This window comes from Piliocolobus tephrosceles, chromosome 8 (genome assembly GCF_002776525.5).
Source record: "Piliocolobus tephrosceles isolate RC106 chromosome 8, ASM277652v3, whole genome shotgun sequence".
NCBI classification, from domain to species: Eukaryota; Metazoa; Chordata; class Mammalia; order Primates; family Cercopithecidae; genus Piliocolobus; species Piliocolobus tephrosceles.
This window is the reverse complement of record NC_045441.1, coordinates 10,225,311-10,247,633: the sequence shown is the minus strand read 5'-3', so window position 1 is coordinate 10,247,633 and position 22,323 is coordinate 10,225,311. Positions and strand designations below refer to the sequence as shown.

The 22,323-nt window shown below is 50.1% G+C and overlaps 1 protein-coding gene across 2 annotated transcripts in view; it reads right to left on the bottom strand.

Annotated features, from left to right (window-relative positions):
* COL26A1 (collagen type XXVI alpha 1 chain) overlaps positions 1 to 6,970 on the bottom strand; it is a 200,749-nt gene extending 193,779 nt beyond the window's left edge. Inside the window, exon 1 of one of the 2 annotated variants that reach the window (XM_023194491.1) lies at positions 6,606 to 6,970. In XM_023194491.1, the coding sequence (XP_023050259.1) occupies positions 6,606 to 6,763 (158 nt within the window). In that variant the 5' untranslated portion in view covers positions 6,764 to 6,970. The remainder of the gene's footprint in view (positions 1 to 6,605) is intronic. The other variant, XM_023194490.2, reaches the window with a different exon arrangement.
* Between the last annotated feature and the right edge of the window lie 15,353 nt (positions 6,971 to 22,323).

Below are 22,323 nucleotides of genomic sequence, written 5' to 3'. Positions count from 1 at the left end.
ACACACACAAGTGCCTTATCAGTAGAGGACTAGTTGAATAAATATAGTCACTCACACTGTACACAATTACAGACCCATAAAAATGGATGCAGAACTCTACTAAAAAAACACAAAAAATTAGCCGGGCGAGGTGGCGGGCGCCTGTAGTCCCAGCTACTCGGGAGGCTGAGGCAGGAGAATGGCGTGAACCCGGAAGGCGGAGCTGGCAGTGAGCCAAGATCATGCCACTGCACTGCAGCCTGGGCGACAGAGTGAGCCTCCATCTCAAAAAAAATAAAAATAAAAATAAAAAGGATGCAGAAGATTATCTTTGCTTTATTTATTTATTTATTCGAGATAGAGTCTCACTCTGTCACCCAGTCTGGAGTGCACTGATGTGATCTCGGCTCACTGCAATCTCCACCTCCTGGGTTCAAGCAACTATCCTGCCTCAGCCTCCTGAGTAGCTGGGATTACAGGCATGCGCCACCACGCCAGCTAAATTTTGTATTCTTAGTAGAGAAGGGGTTTCACCATGTTGGCCAGGCTAGTCTCAAACTCCTGACCTCAAGTGATCCACCTGCCTTGGCCTTCCAAAGTTCTGGGATGACAGGCGTGAGTCACCATGCCCCGCCTATCTTTGCTTTTTGATAGAGCCATCTCCACAACATGTTATGATGGAAAAAGGCCAAGTGCAAAACAGAATAACTAACACATCACCTCTGTGTAAGAAAAGGAAGAGGATGCAGACACAAACACACACATACTCATACACACTCTAACACTCACACATACACAAGTTGCTTACATTTACAAAAAGAAACAATGAAAAGAGAAACCAAAAACTAACTCAAAATCTGGCTACCTACGAATAAATGTGTACAAGTATTCTAAAAATTACAAATTTTAAAGAATCAAAATTATAGTCCCACTTTGAAGTAGGAGCCAGGACTTGACTCTGGAGGTTGGGCTTGACACCGGACCAAATTGAGGACTAGCTAAAACAGGTTAGGACAAAGCACATCCCCATAAGACTCACTCACCAGGGCGCCATGTGAGTTACCATTTACCAGGGCAACACCCGGAAGTTACCACCCCTTTCCATGGCAACAACCCAACAACCTGGAAGTTACCACCTTCATCCTAGAAATTCCTGCATAAACTGCCCCTTAATTTGCATACAGTTAAAAGTGGATATAAATAGTGCTGAACTGCCTCTGAGCTGCTAGTCTGGGCACACTGCCTATGGGGTATCCCTGCTCTGCAAGGAGCAGGACCTCTGCTGCTGCTGTGCACTGCTGCATCAATAAAAGTTGCTGTCTGACAACACCCACTCACCCTTGAATCCTTTCCTGGGTGAAACCAAGAACCCTCCTGGCCAAGCCCCAATTTGGGGGCCTGCCTGTCCTGCAGCCACTTTGCAATCCTTAATGAAATAATGCATAGGCAACGATCACCAACACCTCAAGCATCACAAGAGAAAAAAAGAGACGACCAGACGTTGTGTAATTGCCAATAGAAAAACACTACACCACCCAAGAGGTAATTCCACCAAAATAATGATGATCATAATAAGGAGAAAACGAAGGAGGAGGAAGAACTAGATCCAATCAAACTCTTGATCCAATTTCCCATTATCTGGAAATACAGAGGACAGATGAACATGCTCAAGGCACCGTAAGCATAAGACCAACAAAATCCTGACACGGAACATTCTAGAAGGCTGAGTTTCTGCAACAAATAAATTGCAACAAAAAGAAGGGAAAAAGTGGAAAAGACTTGTAGACAGTGGTGTTCTGCTGAATATTTAACACCCAGCTTTCCAGAATAAAGCCATGTCCTTCTGTTAGTCATTTCAGGGCTGCCATAACAGAATACCACAGACTGAGCAGCTTAAGCAGCAGACATTTATTTCTCACAGCCTTGGAGGCTGGGAAGTCCAAGATCAAGGTGCTGGCAGATTCAGTTCCTGATGAGGGCCCTCTGTCTGGTTTGCAGACAGCCGCCTTCTTGCTGTGCTGTGTCCTCACATGGCAAAGAGAGAGAGCTCTGATTTCTCTTTCTCTTCTTCTTCTTCTTTTTTTTTTTTTTTTTGAGACAGAGTCTTACTCTGTTGCCCAGGCTGGAGTGCAGTGGCATGGTCTCAGCTCATTGTACCCTCTGCCTCTCGGGCTTAAGTGATTCTAGTGCCTCAGCCTCCCAAGTAGCTGGGATGACAGGTGTGCACCACCACACCTGGCTAATTTTATTATTTATTTATTTTTTATTTTTTTGAGATGGAGTCTCCCTCTGTCATCCAGCCTGGAGTACAGTAGTGCGATCTAGGCTCACTGCAAGCTCCGCCTCTCAGGTTCATGCCATTCCCCTGCCTCAGCCTCCCGAGTAACTGGGACTACAGGCACCGGCCACCACGCCCGGCTAATTTTTTTGTCTTTTTGGTAGAGACAGTAGTTCACCATATTAGCTAGGATGGTCTTGATCTCCTGACCTCGTGATCCTCCCGCCTTGGCCTCCCAAAGTGCTGGAATTACAGGCTTGAGCCGCCACGCCCAGCCTCTCTTCCTGTTCTTATAACATCACAGATCGAATCATGGGGCACTACCCTCACAACTTCATCCAAATCTAGTTACCTCCAAAGGTCCCACCTCCAAATACCAGCACATTGGAGGTGAGGGCTTCAACGTATGAATTCGGTGGGGACACACAGATCACTCCAGAGCATCTCCTGATATACTATGGTAGACTAGACCACTTATGAAGCATTTCTGTCTCTCCCAACACCCCCAAATAGAGACCATAAATCTAATCAAACCTTCCAACCTAACTTCCAAAATAGAAGAGATACAGGGGGCAGAGAATCCAATTAATTACACCACTGGGAAGCAAGTAGCTAAATCCAGTATGTGGGCATTTTAGAAAACAACTGGTCTTCAACAACTTGACAGCATGGAGAAAAAATTACTCTTTCAATGGGAGAGGACTTTCCTACACTAAAAGGGACAGAAGAGACAGAATAACCAATAAGCAGACTTATTTAGATGCAGATTTGAACAAATTAACAATTAAAAACCGCTTTTTGGCTAGGCACAGTGGCTCACACCTGTAATCCCAACACTTTGAGAGGCCAAAGCTGAAGGACTACTTGAGGCCAGGAGTTCAAGACCAGCCTGGGCAACATAGCATGACCCCCTCTCTATGAAAAAGTTAAAAATTAGCCAGCCATGGTGGCCCATGCCTGTGATCCCAACTACTTAGGAGGCTGAGGTGGAAGGATTGCTTGGACCCAGGAAGTTGAGGCTGCAGTGAGCTATGATTGCGCCACTGTGTTCCTGCCTGGGTGACAGAGCGAGACCCTGTCTTTAAAAAAAAAAAAAAATCAGACTTTAACAAGGAGCAGTAACAATGAAATTAAAGCAGACTCTGTCAACAAACAGCCCTGTCATCATCGCCCATGAACTGAGACCAAGCCCCAGTAAACACACTACTGAAGGCCAAGGCTGCAAGGACCACTGTGCCAACTGCTGTCCCCCAAGCCTTCAACTTCTGGAGATCATGAATCTCAAGGACAAGGGACACTTGTGAAAGATAGCTCATGAAGCACAGAAACATGTGACACCCAGGCCAGCTCCAGCCTATAACTCACCTAGGCAACAACCAGGTGCCTGCAATGCCCATGCTGGGCTTTCTGGGCAAAGAGACTCAGTCACGTTCGGGAATATCAACTTGCCCCAAGCCTCCCCAACACCTCCTGGTATCCTTTTCCAGAATCCACTTCCCACAAATTCACCCACATCCTCCCTAAACCTAATTATATCCTCTCCCCATTCCTATCCTGGTGGGAAGCGTTCTGGAAGATTCCCACACTTGTTTGAGCCTCTTTTTGTTTGTGCTAAAATGATCCCTTCCAAGTTTCTGCAGAGGTCCCCAAGTTCCAGCCCACCAAATGTCAGAATGAGGTCTCCATTAGCCCCCGATCTTCATGGACTTCACCTCCTGCTTTTCTGCAGGCGTATTTCAGGCTGCAAAGACCTTTTTTTTTTTTCTTCCCACACTTTTTAACTACAAAAGCATTACATGAATATATGCTCTTTGCAAACCATCCATTCAATCCCCGTACCGGCCAGTAGGTTCTCTTTGGGGCCAAGCACAGTAGCTCATGCCTGTAATCCCAGCACTTTGGGAGGCTGAGGCAAGCAGATCATTTGAGGCCAGGAGTTTGAGACCCGCCTGGCCAAAATCACAGCATTTTTTATTGGCCAACAATACAAAATTTAGCCAGGTGCAATGGTGGGCGCCTGTAATCCCAGCTACTTGGGAGGCTGAGGCAGGAGAATCACTTGAACCCGGGAGGCAGAGGTTGCAGTGAGCCAAGACTGCACCATTGCACTCCAGCCTGAGCGAGACTGTCTCAAAAAAACACAGAAACCAGAAAAACATTCAGACAAGCCACAAACAGACAGAGGGAAAATGGGACAGTCCCCTGGCCCAGCCCTAGACCCCTTCATAACATTAACTGCTGAAATGGTTTCCTAGAAACTTTTTTAAGGCATTTATCTACCTAGATGTAGACCTGATTTTCCTTTTCATAAACGAAATTGTGCTGTATATATTATTCTGCAACTTGAAAAGCTTGTTTTTTAGACAATCCTCACATGGAACTGTGTAGAGGCCACACTAGTGTGGGTGTTTGAAGAATACTCCTCATAGAAGCCCCGGGTAAGTATTTCCAAACAAAATGAGAGAAATAAGATTGCATGCAAACTTTTCCAGAGGCACTTCTATGCTTTTCTGGGTCCTGCCCTATGCAGCCATGAGTGTATATTTCTTCCCAGCATGAAACATCCCTGTCTCCTTGTTATTAAGGCATTAGCCAGAAATCATCTTGGAGTCCTCTGATTTGGTAAATATCAAAGAGATAAAAAGAACTGGAACCTGTCTTTTAGCTTTGATAAGTAGAGCAGTATGCTAGAAAACACCAGAGCTGGGCCTGGCGTGGTGGCTCACGCCTGTAATCCCAGCACTTTGGGAGGCCGAGGCAGGAGGATCTCTTGAAGCCAGAAGTTAGAGAGCAGCATGTGCAACATAGTGAGATCCCACCTCTACAAAAAATTTAAAAATTAGCCAGTCATGGTGGTGCGAGCCTATGATCTCAGCTACAGGAGGCCGAGGTCGGGGGATCACTTGAGCCTGGGAGATCAGGTCTGCAGTGAGCTATGATCACACCACTGCACTCCAGCCTGGGGAACAAGCAAGACACTATCTAAGAAAGAAAAAAAAATGCACAAGAGGTCAGTCCTGAGTGGCTACTGGGCCTAGCAAATCCTGAGCCTCTGTTTCTTCAGCTCAAGGAAAGATACTACTCTAATGTTTTAACCCTAGGGTTGTTAAGGATCAAAAGAAATGGAGATTGGGAGGGGCCAAGGCAGTAGGATCTCCTTGAGCCCAAGAGTTTGCGTCAAGCCTGGGCAACAGAGTTGAGATTCTGTCTCTGCAAAAAATAAATTAAAATGTAAAAAAGAGATGGAGGGAACAGACACAGGTAGTGCATTCCAGAGCGCTGTCATAGCTGTGTGGGTTGTAGTTATTACTAAATGAGGAAAAGCTAAATTCAAGCGAGTTATGCAAACGAGGCGTTTGGCAACTTCTACTTGCATGCTTACGGTTTTCTGGGAAAATCCAAATGCGGGCTCCGGAGCCGCAGCCCTGAGCGTCCCGGGGGTGGCCATGGCGCCACCTGCCGGCCGAGAGAGAGGAGACGCCTGGCGGGTCCCGGCGCCCGGGCGCGGTGACCCTGCGCCCTCTCCAACCCCGCCACGCAGCCACCCGATCCCAGCCGGTTCTACGTCCCGGGGTGGCTGGGGAGTCGCAGCCGAGGATCCTCCGCGGCCTCAGCCCCAAAGACTGGGCGGGAATGACCCCTCCGGTGTCCTGGGGCCGCTGATAGGAGAGGGGCTGCCCGGGACATGAGGCCTTGACCACCCGGGAACCGGCTCCCCGACACAAAGCCGCAGCCGCGCAGGTGAGCGGCGGAGCCACGTGAGCGGCCGAACGCCCGGGGCAGAGCCCCAGCCCGGGCCACCGCGGTCGGAGCCACTTCCACTCCGAGCCCGGAACGAGGGGCGAAGGTTGGGGAAGCAAAGAAAGGAAGGGACAGGGTGGGCGCGGCCAGAGACCACCGCAGCCCCGGACCCGGACCCGAACCCTCAGCCCCCGCGGCCCCGCCACCCCAACCCCCAGCCCCCTCCATCAGTCGTTCCAGGTGCCCCCTCTCTGCAGCACCCAGCCCCCGCCGCCCCGCGTCCCCAGCCGCCAGTCGCCCTGCACCCCAGGCCCTTCGGTCTCTCCCCCTCGTGACCCCAACCCCCAGCCCCCGCCGTTTCGTCCCAGCTGCCCCGAGTCCCCAGCCCCTGGCCTCCGCCACTCCACGCCCCCAGACCCACACCCCAGCCCCCTCCAGCTCTCGTTCCAGCTGCCGGGTGTCTACAGCCCCCAGTCCCCTCTGCCCCACACCCCCAAGCCCCGGATCGCCCTGCGCTTCAGCCCCCGAGTCTCTCGCTCCAGCCACCCAATGCCCAAGTCCCCCGCCGCCCGCGCCCCCCCAGGCCCCGCCACCCCGCGCTACTCACCGGCGGCTCGTGTAGCCGCTGCCAGGGGAGCCGGCGCCGGGCTCGGGGTAGCCGTGCTGCTGCAGGGCTGCGGCCGAGAAAGGGTAGAGGAAGCCGGTGGCCAGCGCCGACCCGCAGAGGCAGCAACACGCCCAGGGCAGGAGCAGGGCCAGCTTCATCGTGCGCGGCAGACCGCGGGGACCTGGAGTCCCGGGCACGAGGACCGGCAGGAGGGCACCGGCGCCCGGACCGAACCAGCGGTCCCGGCCGGGAGCAGAGCGAGAGGAGCCGGGCGAGCGATCGGAGCCCGGGTGCGAGCTGGAAGTGTGTGGGGGGCGCCCACGCCTCTCCGGGGCCGCCTTTTCAAATTCGGCGAGGTGGGCTCTAAGCCGTCAAAGGGGGCGTGGGGCTTTCTTGTTAACCCTCGGTGGTCCGAGGCCGAGGAGGCGGCAGAGCTAGGGTGAGAGCTCCGCTGGGGGTCCCTGGAGCCTAGCACCCCGAAAGCCAAACCTCGCGCCCGGGCCCCCACTACACACTTCAGAAGCTTTGTAACCAAACCTTCTTCGGGTCCGCAAACGCTTTCGGAGCGCCCATTCTGTGCCTGCCAATTTCACCTGGACGATGTCGGTGAATCCTCGCCACACTGCCCTCGGTGGTCCCATTCAGAAGTGGAAACTGAGGCTGACAAGTTAAGCCAGACAAATGCGAGTCTTCCGCTCCTTGTGCAGGGTTCTTTGGATCAAAGCACTGCCTGCCCGTGAGAAACCGTCCAGAGCTTCCCAAGAATCTTCTCCTTCCCCTTTCATCTCCAGCCCCCACCTGCCTCGCTGACTCTTCCAGGTAAGAAGCTTTGGGAAGGGCGGAAGGGTCAGTTGGGGTGAGAAGTTGTAGCTACATTGGGAGGCCGAGGCGGGCGGATCACCTGAGGTCAGGAGTTCGAGACCAGCCTGGCCAACAGGGTGAAACCTCATCTCTGCTAAAAATAAAAAATTAGTCTAATGTGGTGGCAGGCGCCTGTAATCTCAACTACAGGCTGGGCTGAGGCAGGTGAATCACTTGAACTCAGGAAGCAGAGGTTTCAGTGAGAAAAGATCGGGCCACTGCCCTCCTAGATGACAAAGTGAGGCTCTGTCTCAAAAAATGAAAACAGTTCTAGCTAGAATCACAGATTCATGAGACATCCTATCCAGAAAAGAGCTTCAGGAAGATATAAGACAATCCCACCTTTTATAAATAGAAAAGCACAGTCCCAGATCCCATGCTGGGCCCAAGGCCAGCCTGGCCCCAGATTGGTCTTTTCTGTGTTGCAGAGTTCCCTCAGGGCCTGGACCCGGCTCCAGGCACAGGTGGGGCCAGACCAGAAACCAGCCCGTACTCTACTTGCTCCGGTTGGGAGCACTTTTTTCTTTTCTTTTCTTTTTTTCTTTTTTTTTTTTTTGAGATGGAGTCTCGCTCTGTCACCCAGGCTGGAGTACACTAGTGCGATCTCAGCTCACTGCAACCTCTGCCTTCCGAGTTCAAGCGATTCTTCTGCCTCAGCCTCCCGAGTAGCTGGGATTACAGGCAAGCAATACCATTCCGGGCTAATTTTTGTATTTTTAGTAGAGATGGGGTTTCGCCATGTTGGCCAGGCTGATTTTGAACTCCTGACCTCAGGTGATCCGCCCACCTCCGCCTCCCAAAGTACTGGGATTACAGGCGTGAGTCACCCAGCACAGCCTGGGAGCTTCTTCCCTGATTCTCCCAAAAGCATCCTAAGGGTGCAGATTCCCTGAGACTTGCTCTGCCCCTGCGACCACTTGAGAACTGCTGTCTGTAAAATGCCTACAGGTTGGAGAAAAACCATCAAATATGGAAGTGCTTGCTGGACTGCAGCACATTTTGCAAAAGGATTGTAGAGGCCAGTGGCAATGGCTCACTTCGGTAATCTTAGCGCTTTGGAAGCTGGGCACAGTGGCTCACGCCTGTAATCCCAGCACTTTGGGAGGTCAAGGCTGGCAGATTACTTGAGGTCAGGAGTTCAAGACCAGCCTGGCTAACATGGTGAAACCCTGTCTCTACTAAAAAATAGAAAAAATTAGCTGGGCATAGTGGCACGCGCTTGTAATCCCAGTTACTCAGGAGGCTGAGGCAGGGGAATGGCTTGAACCCAGGGTTGCAGTGAGCCGAGATCATGCCACTGCACTCCGGCCTGGGGGACAGAGCGAGACTTCATCTTGAAAAACAAAACAAAAAAGACCTAATGCTTTGGGAGGCTGAAGCGGGAGGATTGCTTGAGGCCAGGAGTTTGAGGCCAGCTTGGACAACATAGTGAGACCCCTGCCTCTACAAAAAAAAAAAAAAAAAGTAGCGTGGAGGTGTGTGCCTGTAGTCCCAGCTACTCGGGAGACTGAGGCAGGAGGATTGCTTGAGCCTAAGAATTCAAGGCTGCAGTGAACAATGATGGTGCCATGACACTTCAGCCTGGGTTATGTAGTAAGCCTGTCCTCCTCCCCTCAAAGAAAGATCGTAGGATTGTTGTTAGAAGAAGACAGGTAGGTGGCCGGGCACGGTGGTTCACGCCTGTAATCCCAGCACTCTGGGAGGCCACGGCGGGCAGATCACTTGGGCTCAGGAGCTCAAGACCAGCCTGCCCAACTTGGTGAAACCCTGTCTCTACAAAAAATACAAAAATTGGCTGGGCGTGGTGGCGGGCGCCTGTAATCCCAGCTACTCAGGAGGTTGAGGCAGGAGAGTCACTTGGTCCTGGAAGGTTGCAGTGAGCCGAGATTGCGCCACTGCACTCCAGAGCAAGACTCTGGCTCAATAAATAAATAAATAAATGGAATGTCCACGCTTCCCAAGTCCCGAGTCTGTCTTAAACTCAGAGTTGGTCGTCTAGGAGTAAACAGCCTCCTAATTGAATGGCTTCATTCCTCTCGCCCTCCTTCCCTCCCTTGAGGCCTAAAAGATTTGGAGAATTTGGGTTATCAGGGGATTTTCAGTGCCTCCCCCAAAAGGAATCTGAACTGTGCTCCTTGGGCAGTTAGCCAACACCTAATAAATGATGAGGTCATCCCCCCCAGGAATTTGTAAGCGTTCTGTCTTCCACCTTCCCCTGCCTTCTATGCATAATGAGATCTTAAAGAATAGAGAAAGGCCATGTTGCTGTGAACTGGACTTTATGCTGCTGGTCATCACGGTAAGGGAACAGGAATGTCGTTTATTATCTTCAACTCATTTTTCCAGTGCCAGGGTCTGCACCCAAGCTAGGGTGACCATGGAGAAACGGGGAGACAAAGGAATAACATTACTCCATATAGTGCTAGAGTATCTTAGGACAAAAGCCTCTTTTTTTTTTTTTTTTTTTTTTGAGACTGGGTCTCACTCTGTCGCCCAGGCTGGAATGCAGTGGTGCAATCTTGGCTCACCGCAACCTCCGCCTCCCCGGTTGAAGTGATTCTCCTGCCTCAGCCTCCCTGCCTGGGAGACTGCAGGCGTCTGCCACCACACTCAGCTAATTATTTTTTTATTTTTAGTAGAGAAAGTGTTTCACCATGTTTGCCAGGTGGGTCTCGAACTCCTGACCTTAGGTGATCTGCCCGCCTTGCCCTCCCAAAGTGCTGGGATTACAGGCATGAGCCACTGTGCCCGGCCTAGGATGAAAGTCTGTAGGACAAGCACGAATACATCCCAGAAACTGCAGGAATAAAATGGTCATCTGAATTTCGTCCTTTCCTTTTTTTTTTTTTTTTTTTTTTGAGACCGTGCCTCCGTCTCCCAGGCCGGAGTGCAGTGGTGCGATCTCAGCTCACTGCACCTCGACCTCCTGAGCATCAATCCTCCCACCTCAGCCTCCCGAGTAGCTGGGACTACAGGCACGCATCACCAAGCATGGCTGATTTTTATATTTTTTATAGAGACACGCTTTTACCATGTTGCCCAGGCTGATCTCGAACTCCTGGGCTCAAGGAATCCACCCACTTCAGCCTCTTAAAGTGCTGGGATTACAGGCGTGAGCCACCATACCTGGTCCTCTTCTTCATGTCCGGGACAATAGGTTCATTCTGGCCTGTGAGCATGTAACAGGCAACTTCTATGTGCCCGTCTCTGTGCTGGGTGCAGCGAAGGGATATTGAAAATGCAAATAGCCTGGTACCCACCCTCAAAGTGCTTACACTATTATTTGAGAAGGCATTAAAAAGATAGCTGGCAGCCAGGCGTGGTGGCTCACACCTGTAATCCCAGCACTTTGGGAGGCCAAGGAGGGTGGATCATTTGAGGTCAGGAGTTTGAGACCAGCCAGACCAACAGAGTGAAATCCAGTCTCTACTAAAACTACAAAAAAATTAGCTGGGCATGGTGGTGCATGCTTGTAGTCCCAGCTACTCGGAAGGCTGAGTCAGGAGAATCTCATGAACCCAGGAGGCGGAGGTTACAGTGAGCTGAGATCTCACCACTGCACTCCAGCCTGGGCAACAGAGAAAAACCCCATCAAAAAAAAAAAAAAAAAGATAGCTGGCAGAGTGGACAGATGCATAACGAGATGAGGTTCCCGTTATTTATTTATTTTTTCATTTCATTTTATATTTTTATTTTTTTATATTTTTTAGACGGAGTCTGGCTTTGAAGCCCTGGCTGAAGTGTAGTGGTCTAATCTCGGCTCACTGCAACCTCTGCCTCCCGGGTTCAAGCGATTCTCCTGCCTTAGCATCCCAAGTAACTTAGATTCAAGCGATTCTCCTGCCTCAGCCTCCCGAGTAGCTGAGATTATAGGCACCTGCTCCCATGCCCAGGTAATTTTTGTATTTTTAGTAGAGACGGGATTTCACCATGTTGGACAGGTTGGTCTCAAACTGCTGATCTCAAAGGATCCACCCACCTTGGTCTCCCAAAGTGCTGGGATTACAGGCGTGAGCCACCGTGCCTGGCCAATTTTGTTTGTTTTTAGACAGAGTCTTGCTCTATTGCTCAGGCTGTAGTGCAGTGGCACAATCATGGCTCACTCGACCTCCCAGGCTCAAGCAATCCACTATACCCTCGACCTTCCAGGCTCAAGCAACCCTCCCACCTCAGCCTCCCAAATAGCTGGGACTATAGGCATGCGCCACCACGCCTGGCTAATTTGTTATTTTTGTTTTTCGTAGAGACAGAGTCTGAGCATGTTGCCTAGGCAGGTTTCCAAATCCTTGCCTTAGCCTCTCAAGGAATTTGCATTGTTTTGAAAGAAAAAACACACATGTGGTGAACAGTAAAAGTGGGAGAATTGAACAGCCCTAGAATCGAGTAGTCCACAGAGCCCTCCAAAGGGCCCAGTTTTCCACATTAGAATGTTAGCTGCAGGCCAGGCGCGGTGGCTCGCGCCTGTAATCCCAGCACTTTGGGAGGCTGAGGCGGGCAGATCCCTGAGCTCTGGAGTTCAAGACCAGCCTGGCCAACATGGTGAAATCCCATCTCTACAAAAAATACAAAAATGAGCTGGATGTGGTGGCACATGCCTGTAATCCCAGCTATTCGGGAGGCTGAGGCAGGAGAATTCCTTAAGCAGCCCAGGAGACAGAGGTTGCAGTGAGCCGAGATCACGCCACTGCACTCCAACCTGGGTGACTCTGTCTCAAAAAAAAAAAAGAATGTTAGCTGCTGTTATCACGACAGCTGCCACCTCTACTCCCTCAGAGTCCCAATATTCCACACAAGTACTTGTCTCTGTATTTCAAAACCATACCCTTGCCATTGTCTAAATCCATGCAAAACTTCTGGAAAGGCAGAAGCCATTATTCCCAAGAACCAGAGATATCTAGCATTAAAGGCTTGGATTTGGGCGGGGCATGGTGGCTCATGCCTATAATCCCAACACTTTGGGAGGCTCAGGAGTTCAAGGCGAGCCTGGGCAACATAGTGAGAACTTATCTCTACAAAAAAAAACTTTAAAAAATAGCTGAGTACTTGCTAATTAATCCCAACTTCTTGGGAGGCTGAGGTGGGAGGATCGCTTGAGGCCAGGAGTTGGCAGCTGCAGTGAGCTGTGATCACTCACTGCACTCCAGCCTGGACAACAGAGTGAGACCCTGTCTCAAAAAAGGTTTTGGGCTATGCATGGTGACTCATGCCTGTAATCCCAGCATTTTGGGAGGCCGAGGCAGGTGGATCACTTGAGGTTGGGAGTTTGAGACCAGCCTGACCAACATGGCAAAACCCCGTCTCTACTAAAAATATTTTAAAATTAGCGAGGCATGGTGGCAGGCGCCTGTAATCCCAGTTACTTGGGAGGCTGAGGCAGGAGAATCGCTTGAAACCGGGAGGTGGAGGTTGCAGTGAGCCAAGATCATGCCACTGCATTCCAGCCTGGACAATAAAGCAGATTCCGTCTCAAAAAAAAAAAAAAATGGTTTTGGAGTTGCAACCCAGATTCAGTGCTCCTTCCTCCTCCTTTCCTCGGTGACATTCGGTTACCACATAACCACCCTCCATATTCCCACTAAATGGAAGCTCAACAAACATGGCTGTCTGTTCACAAAGTCCTTTCTTGGCCCTTGTGTCCTCAACTGCTCACACAGATGCTCTGAAATGGACAAGGTAGTGATTGTCATTATCCCTACTCTACCTCCTGGGTTCAAGCGATTCTTCTGCCTCAGCCTCCCGAGTAGCTGGGATTACAGGCATGCGCCACCATGCCCAGTTAATTTTGTATTTTTAGTAGAGATGGGGTTTCTCCATGTTGGTCAGGATGGTCTCAAACTCCCGACCTCAGGTGATCTGCCCACCTCAGCCTCCCAAAGTGCTGGGATTACGGTGTGAGCCACTGTGCTTGGCCCATATTCCCGTTTTACAGATGGGAAGACAGGAGGAAGTGACTTATCAAGGATCTTGTGTTCCTCCCATGCTATAAGTGCACGAAAGCCTTAGGAACAGGGTTGTTTGTACAAAGAGAGTTCAGATTTCTGTTTTTCTTTTCTTCTTTTTTCTTGAAAAGGAGTCTCGCTCTGTTGCCCAGGCTGGAGTGCTGTGGCACAATCTCTGCTCACTGCAACCTCTGTCTCCCAGGTTCGAGCGATGCTCCTGCCTCTGCCTCCCTAGTAGCTGGGACTACAGGTGTGCACCACCATGCCTGGCTAATTTTTTTTTTTTTTTTTTTAGTAGAGACGGGTTTTCACCATGTTGGCCAGGCTGGTCTTGAACTCCTGACCTCAAATGATCTGCCCACCTTGGCCTTCCAAAATGCTGGGATTACAAGCGTGAGCCACCACACTCGGCCCCTCATTTTCCAAATAGGTCGATACATTTTTTTTTGTTACAACTTAAAAAATAATTCAAAAACTGACTTTCTTTGACAGTTCCTCAAAAAATTAAACCTCATGTTACCCTGCGGCCCAGCAATTCCACTCCTAGGTATATATCCCAAAGTAGGAAAACACATACTCACAAAAACTTGTACATGAATGTTTATAGCCACATGACTGAAAATTGCCAAAAAATAGAAGCAATCCAGATGAATTTATTTAAAAAAAGAAGGCGCTATACGTGTACAATGGAATATTATTCCTCCATGAAAAGGAATACAGTACTTGATACATGATGGATGAACCTTGGAAGCATTATGCTGAGTGAAAGAAAGAAGACATGAATGTCACATGAGTCCATTTATGTGAAGTGTCCAGAATACGCAAATCTACAGAGATAGAAAGTAGACAGAAGATTAGTCATAGAGATATTAACAGAAAGTAGATTTCTTGGCCGGGCGCAGTGGCTCACGCCTGTAATCCCAGCACTCTGGGAGGCCGGGGCGGGTGGATCACGAGGTCAGGAGGTCGAGACCATCCTGGCTAACATGGTGAAACCCCGTCTATACTAAAAATACAAAAAATTAGCCGGGCAGTGTGACGTGCCTGTGGTCCCAGCTACTCGGGAGGCTGAGTCAGGAGAATGGCGTGAACCCGGGAGGCAGAGGTTGCAGTGTGCTGAGATGGTGCCACTGCACTCCAACCTTGGGAACAGAGCGTGAGACTCTGTTTCCAAGGCTGGAGTAGATTTCTTTCTTTTTTTTTTTTTTTTTTTGAGACCAAATCTCACTCTGTCACCTAGGCTAGAGTGCAGTGGTACGATCTCTCCTCACTGCAACCTCTGCCTCCTGAGTTCAAGCAATTCTCCTGCCTCTGCCTCCCAAGTAGCTGGGATTACAGGCACATGCCACCACACCTAGCCAATTATTTTTTTTTTTAGTAGAGACGGGGTTTCACCATGTTGGTCAGGCTGGTCTTGAACTAATAACCTCAGGTGACCCACCTGCCTTGGCCTTCCAAAGTGCTGAGATGACAGGCGTGAGTCACCGTGCCTGGCCAGATCAGATTTCTTGATGGAAGAAACAAGCTTCACCAAGGAAGTGGGCTCCATGACAGCTTTGTTTCCAGACCTTTCTGATAAGAACGTAATGGGTCAGCATCCCCTTCAGCAGACAAAAAGCAGATCTTTGCTTCTGCTGGAGTCAGCAGGGAACAAAGAAGTAAATATTCATGAAGCTGAAGCCAACGTAAATATTGACCTCTTGGCATGATAAATCCTCCTGTTAATCTAAAACAGAGATCCGCCCCACCACACCCATTGCCCTATAGAACATGGATTCTGCAGTTCTCTCAGAAGTTCAGGAAGGCGATGGTAGGAACTGAATTGTTTTCATCCTGATTTCTCCAGCAGTCTGTGCTCCCAGCTGTTCTGGATCCCAAAACAATGCAGGAACGGCTGGAGTTAACTCAAGGGAGCAGGGGAGTCAAAACAAAGATTATTTGCTTTGCTGCAAGCGTTCCCTACTTGGCCAGGGCAAGATGCAAGCAGAACAGATATTATAGAAGATCCCCACTTTGAATTTTTTTTTTTTTTTTTTTTTGAGACATAGTCTCACTCTGTTGCCCAGGCAGGAGGACAGTGGATCGATCATGGCTCACTGCAGCCTCGACCTCCTGGGCTCAGGCAATCCTTCTGCCTCAGCCACAGGCACACACCACCACGCCCAGCTAATTTTTTGTAGAGACTGGGGTCTCACTGTGTTTCCCAGGCTGGTCTCAAGCTCCTGGACTCAAGCAATTCCTCCACTTCAGCCTCCCAAAGTGCTGGGATTACAGGCGTGAGCCACCTCGACCAGCCTGAATTTTCTTCTTTACCTGGACACCTCCAAAATTCCACCCAGGCCCTATGAAAGTGAATACTTCTTTGCTCTGCCTACCAACAGGTAGAAGCTTGCCTGTTTCTCAAACATCAGCAGTGAACTACATATTCAGAAGACAGCAAATTAAATGGCTATTCCAACAGTCCATTTTGTTTTTGGTTTTGGTTTTTTTTTGACGATGGAGTCTTGCTGTATCACCCAGGCTGGAGTGCAGTGGCGGATCTCCACTCACTGCAACCTCCACCTCCTGAGTTCAAGCTATTCCCCCTCCTCAACCTCCCAAGTAGCTGGGACTACAGGCACAAGCCACCATGCCTGGCTAATTTTTTTTTTTTTTTTTTTTTTTTTTTTTTTTTTTTTAGACAGAATTTTGCTCGTGTTGCCCAGGCTGGAGTGCAATGGTGTGATCTCGGCTCACCGCAACCTCTACCTCCCGGGTTCAAGCAATTCTCCTGCCTCAGCCTCCCAAGTAGCTGGGATTACAGGTATCCACCACCACGCCCGACTAATTCTGTATTTTTAGCAGACACAGAGTTTCTCCATGTGGGTCAGGCTGGTCTTGCACTCCCCACCTCAGGTGATCCGCCTGCCTCAGCCTCCCAAAGTGCTGGGATCACAGGCATGAACCACTGCACCCGGTTGCCTGGCTAATTTTTTTTTTTTTTTTCTGAGATGGAGTCTTGCGCTGTCGCCCAGACTGGAGTCCAGTGGCGTGATCTCAGCTCACTGCAACCTCTGCCTCCCGGGTTCAAGAGATTCTCCTGCCTCAGCCTCCCGAGTAGCTGGGACTACAGGCGCATGCCATCACACATGGCTAATTTTTGTATTTTTAGTACAGGCCAGATTTCACCATGTTGGCAGACTGGTCTCAAACTCCTGACTTCATGATCCGCCCACCTCGGCCTCCCAAAGTGCTGGGATTACAGGCACCCACCACCACGCCTGGCCAATTCTTTGTATTTTTAGTAGAGACAGGTTTCACCATGTTGGTCAGGTTTGTCTCAAACTCCTGACCTCGGGTGATCTGCCCTCCTCGGCCTCCCAAAGTGCTGGGATTACAGGCATGAGCCACCGCACCTAGACTCAAAGGGATCTTCTTGATGCCTGTCCATCTGCACTGTTGGGGGAGCCTAGTCACATTCCCGTCCTTCAGTTGCCCACCTGTGTCCTTCCTTCTCACCAATCCAACCCTAATCCATGGCAAACCACACCAAGCCCGCTGGTGCCCACCATCTGAGACATCATGTCTCCCTCAGTTTGCTTTACAGGATCCTTCAGAAGAATGCAAATAAAAAGACATTGTCCCCGGCCAGACGTGGTGGCTCACGCCTGTAATCCCAGCACTTTGGGAAGCTGAGGTGGGTGGATCCCCTGAGGTCAGGAGTTTGAGACTAGCCTGGCCAACATGGTGAAACCCCGTCTCTACTAAAAATACAAAAAAATTAGTCATGCATAGTAGCAGGCACCTGTAATCCCAACTATTCGGGGTCTGAGGGAGGAGAATCGCTTGAACCCGGAAGGCAGGGGTTGCAGTGAGCCAAGATCGCGCCATTGCACTCCAGCCTGGGCGACAGAGTGATACTCTGTCTCCAAAAAAAAAAAAAGGAAAAACAAGAGAGACATTGTCCCCGATGCCACACGATTCAAAGTTAGCAGGTCAGAGGAGTGAGTGGAGGCAGAGGGTCTGCCTCTGAGACCCTCCAGGGTCTCAACCCATGTGATGTTGAGAGAGGATTGGAAGGTAGCAGAAGGGTTCAGACAAAGCTGAGAGGTAAGGAGGGTGCCTTGAGGCAGAGGTGGGCAGAGGGGCAAAGGTGACAGTGTGTGCGGGGCTGAGAGGGCTGAGACATGAAGGGACTGGGTGTGAACCAAAGGTGCATGCCCAGCTAAACACACCTGTGCTCTTGGCAGGGCCTCACACCTGTGCACACGGCAGGGACTCACACCTGTGCAGGCACACCGAGCTGGAGCGAGGACATCTCCCAGAGGCAGCTGACCAATAAGCCAGAGCTCTGCCTTGAGTTACAATCAACTCTCATATCCCATCCTCACCTCCAGCCCCACCCAGGAAGCCCAGAGCTCATGAAAAAAAACATGAGGAGGAGGCATCTGTGGGGCTTTGGAGACCAGCCTCAGGCTATAGGTTGCAAGAGGAAGCCATGGGCTTCTGAAGAGCAAGTCCAGGGCAGTTGTGGTGGCTCACACCTATCATCCCAACGGTTCTGGAGGCCGACGTGGGAGGATCACCTGAGCCCAGGAGTTTGAGAGCAGCCTGGGTGATAAAGTGAGACCCCGTCTCTACAAAAATAAAAAAAATTAGCCAGGCGTGCTAGCGTGCACCTGTGGTCCCAGCTACATGGAAGGCTAAGACAGGAGGATCACCTGAGCCTGGGAGATCAAGGCTGCAGTGAGCCATGTTTGTGCCACTGCACGCCAGCCTAGGTGACAGAGCAAGACACTGTCTCAAAAAATAAAGAAAATCCATACATAAATATAAAAAGGAGAGCAGGTGCACAGCTGGAGGGCTGGGTGGCAACAGGAAATGAAAATCCGAGGGGCAAATCCAAAAAAGTGTGCAAAAGCCAGGCACGGCAGAGAGCAAGTCCTGGCCGCGGAGATTGCTGAGAGGGTGGCGCTGCCCCGTCCACCCCCAGACATCGGCATCCTCACCTCCCATAGGCCCTCAGGCTCAGCAGGTTAAAAACTGGACCCGGGCTGGGCACGGTGGCTCATACCTATAATCCCAGCACTTTGGGAGGCCGAGGTGGGCCAGATCACATGAGGCCAGGAGTTCGAGACCAGCCTGGTCAACATGGTAAAACCCTGTCTCTACTAAAAATACAAAAATTAGCTGGGTGTGGTGGCACATGTCTGTAATCCCAGCTACTCAGGAGGCTGAGGCACAAGAATCACTTGAACCCAGGAGGTGGAGGTTGCAGTGAGCCACTGTGCTCCAGCCTGGGTGACAGAGGGAGACTCTGTCTCCAAAAACCAAAAACAACAAAAAAAAACTGAACCCAGTCAGGCTCTATGACTCATTCCTATAATCCCAACACTTTTGGAGGTTGAGATGGGAGGATCACTCGAGCACAGGACGAGGCTGCAGTGCACTGTGATCGTGCCACTACACTGCAGACAAGATCCTGTCTCAAAAAACAAAATAAAATAAAATAAAATAAAATTTATCATGCACATCCTCTGTGCTCCCAAAGATCTTTTCACAGCCTTATGACTGCATTCACCTCCCCTCGGGTTTTTTTCCTTTTTTTTTTTTTGGAGATGGAGTCTCCCTCTGCTGCCCAGGCTGGAGTGTAGTGGCACAATCTCAGCTCACTGCAACCTCCGTCTCCCTGGTTCAAGCGATTCTCCCACCTCAGCTTCCTGAGTAAGTGGAGTGGGATTACAGGCATCTGCCACTATGCCTGGCTAAGTTTTTGATTTTTAGCAGAGATGGGGTTTCAAATGTTGGCCAGGCTGGTCTCAAACTCCTGACCTCAAGTGATCCTGCCAGCTCGGCCTCCCAAATACAGGGATTACAGGTGTGAGCCACGGTGCCCGGCCACTTTTTTTTTTTTTTCTAAGAGATAGGGTCTCACTCTGTTGTTCAGGCTGCAGTGATGCAATCATGGTTCTCTGCAGCCTCAACTTCCTGGGCTCAAGCGATCCTTCCACCTCAGCCTCCCAAGTAGCTGAGACTGCAGGTCTCTGCACCACCCCGCCCAGGTAACTTTTTTTTTTTTTTTTGGTAGAGATGGGATCTTGCTTTGTTGCCCAGGCTGGCCTTAAATTCCTGGCCTCAGGGGATCCTCCTGCCTTGGCCTCTCAAAGTGCTGGGATTACAGGCATGAGCCACTGCGCCTGGCCTCATGCTTTCTTCCTAACACATCTGCCGTGTTAACACAGTGCACAACACAGTGAACACTCCGAGAACAGGATGACTTCCCATTCATGTCTGTGTCCCCAGGCCTGACAGCCTCACGCTCATCACAGCTTGTTTTCTGAGACGGAGTCTTGCTCTGTCACCTAGGCTGGAGTGCAGTAACATGATCTCAGCTCACTGCAACTTCTGCCTCCCAGGTTCAAGCGATTCTCCTGCCTCAGCCTCCTGAGTAGTTGGGACTACAGGTGCCTACCACCATGCCGCCTAATTTTTGTATTTTTAGTAGAGATGGGGGTATCACCATGTTGGTCAGGCTGGTCTCAAACTCGTGACTTCAGGTGATCTGCCCACCTCGGCCTCCCAAAGTGTTGGGATTGCAGGCATGAGCCACCATGCCCAGCCATACTGATCACACCTTAATAAGTATTAGCTGGATGTCTGAGTGGATCAACAAACCATGAGTTCAGTCTCATAAGCCCCCAGAGAAAGGAGAGCTGCAGGCCACGCTGCCGTTTGGGAGGCGGCCCCAAAACACAGCTCCTGTCCTTAGCACTTAAGCTGGCAGCTTAGTGGGCAGACGCTGCAGGTGAGGTCAACTCCAGCCAGGGCTTCACATTTAACATCTTATTAAGTTGCTGGAGGCATCTGGAGGGTATTCATTAAAGTTTCTCCAACCTTGAGCAACACAACTGTTTACTGTGTGTTCTTATTTATTTAATTATTTTATTTTATTTTTGAGACGGAGTCTCGCTTTGTTGCCCAGGCTGGAGTGCAGTGGAACGCTCTTGGCTCACTGCAACCTCCACCTACTGGGTTCAAGCAATTCTCTGCCTCAGCCTCCCAAGTAGCTGGGATTACAGGTGCCTGCCACCACGCTTGTCTAATTTTTTTTGTATTTTTGGTAGAGATGGGATTTCACCATCTTGGCCAGGCTGGTCTTGAACTCCTGACCTCATGATCCACCCACCTCGGCCTCCCAAAGTGCTGGGATTACAGGTGTGAGCCACTGTGCCAGGCCTATCTGTCCTCATTTATTTTTATACAGCAAAACCAAGGCCGGGCACGGTGGCTCATGCCTGCAATCCCAGTACTTTGGGAGGCTGAGGCAGGCAGATCACTTGAGGTCAGGAGTTCGAGACCAGCCTGGCCAACATGGTAAAACCCCATCTCTATAAAAAATATGAAAATTAGTTGGGCATGGTGGCACACATCTGTAATTCCAGCTACTCAGGAGGCTGAAGCAGGAGAATTGCTTGAACCCAGGAGGTGGAGGCTGCAGTGAGCCAAGATCACACCACTGCACTCCAGCCTGGGTGAGAGAATGAGACTCTGTCTCAGAAAAAAAAAAAAAAAATCAAAGACAAAAACAAAGAGAACATTGCAAATAAAAATGTCAGGTGGGTCCTGTCATTTAACCAGCCCAAGAGAAAGAATTCGCCATTCATTCCAATAAAGACCAGGACCTGCCTTCACACATCTCTATCCAAAATTATTGAGTTGAATACTTAAGGGTCGTCCAGTGCTATCTTCAAATCAAAAGTCTCCAGATGGTCTTGGAAATATCAGCCCTACATCATCTTGTGCTGATTACTTACAGGGGATCTGTGATGTACGTGATCAAAGTACCTACCCTGTGCTTCTCAGAAGCTAATTTTTGCTCGGTGGCTGAAGCCTGTCATCCCAGCCCTTTGGGAGACTGAGGTGGGAGGATCACTTGAGGCCAGGAGTTTGAGACCAGCCTGGGCAATATAGTGAGACCATCCCATCTCCAAATAATTAATTATTAATTAATTAAAAAATAAATTGGGCTGGGCACAGTGGCTCTCATCTGTAATTCCAGCACTTTGGGAGGCCGAGGTGGGCGGATCACTTGAGGTCAGGAGTTTGAGACCAGACTGGCCAACATGGCAAAACCTCGTCTCTACTAAAACTACAAAAATTAGCTGGGCATGGTTTAGCTGTAATCCCAGCCATTCGGCAGAATCGCTTGAACCTGGGAGGCGAAGGTTGCCATGAGCCGTGATCATGTCAGTGCACTCCAGCCTGAGTAACAGAGCAACACTCTGTCTCAATAATAATAATAATAATAATAATAATAATAATAATAAAGTAATAAAAACTAAATTAGCCAGAGGTGGCGGCATGAGCCTATAGTCTCAGCTACTCAGGAGGCAAGAGGAGAGCTTGAGCCCAGGAGTTCGAGATCAGCCTGGGAAATATAACAAGACCCTGTCTCTACAAAAAGTTTGTAAAAAATTAGCCGAGTGTGGTGCTGTCCACCTTTAGTCCCAGCTGCTCGGGAGGCTGAAGCAGGAGAATCACTTGAGCTCAAGAGTTGAAAGCTGCAGTGAGCTATGATCATGCCACTGCACTCCAGCCTGAGTGATACAGGAAAACCCTGTATCTAAATTTTAAAAATTTTTTTTTTTTTTTTTTGAGACAGAGTCTTGCTCTGCCACCCAGGCTGGAGTGCAGTGGCCGGATCTCAGCTCACTACAAGCTCCGCCTCCCAGGTTCACGCCATTCTCCTGCCTCAGCCTCCCGAGTAGCTGGGACTACAGGCGCCCGCCTCGTCGCCCGGCTAATTTTTTGTATTTTTAAGTAGAGACAGGGTTTCGCCGTATTAGCCAGGATGGTCTCGATCTCCTGACCTCGTGATCCGCCCGCCTCGGCCTCCCAAAGTGCTGGGATTAGAGGCTTGAGCCACCGCGCCCGGCCCC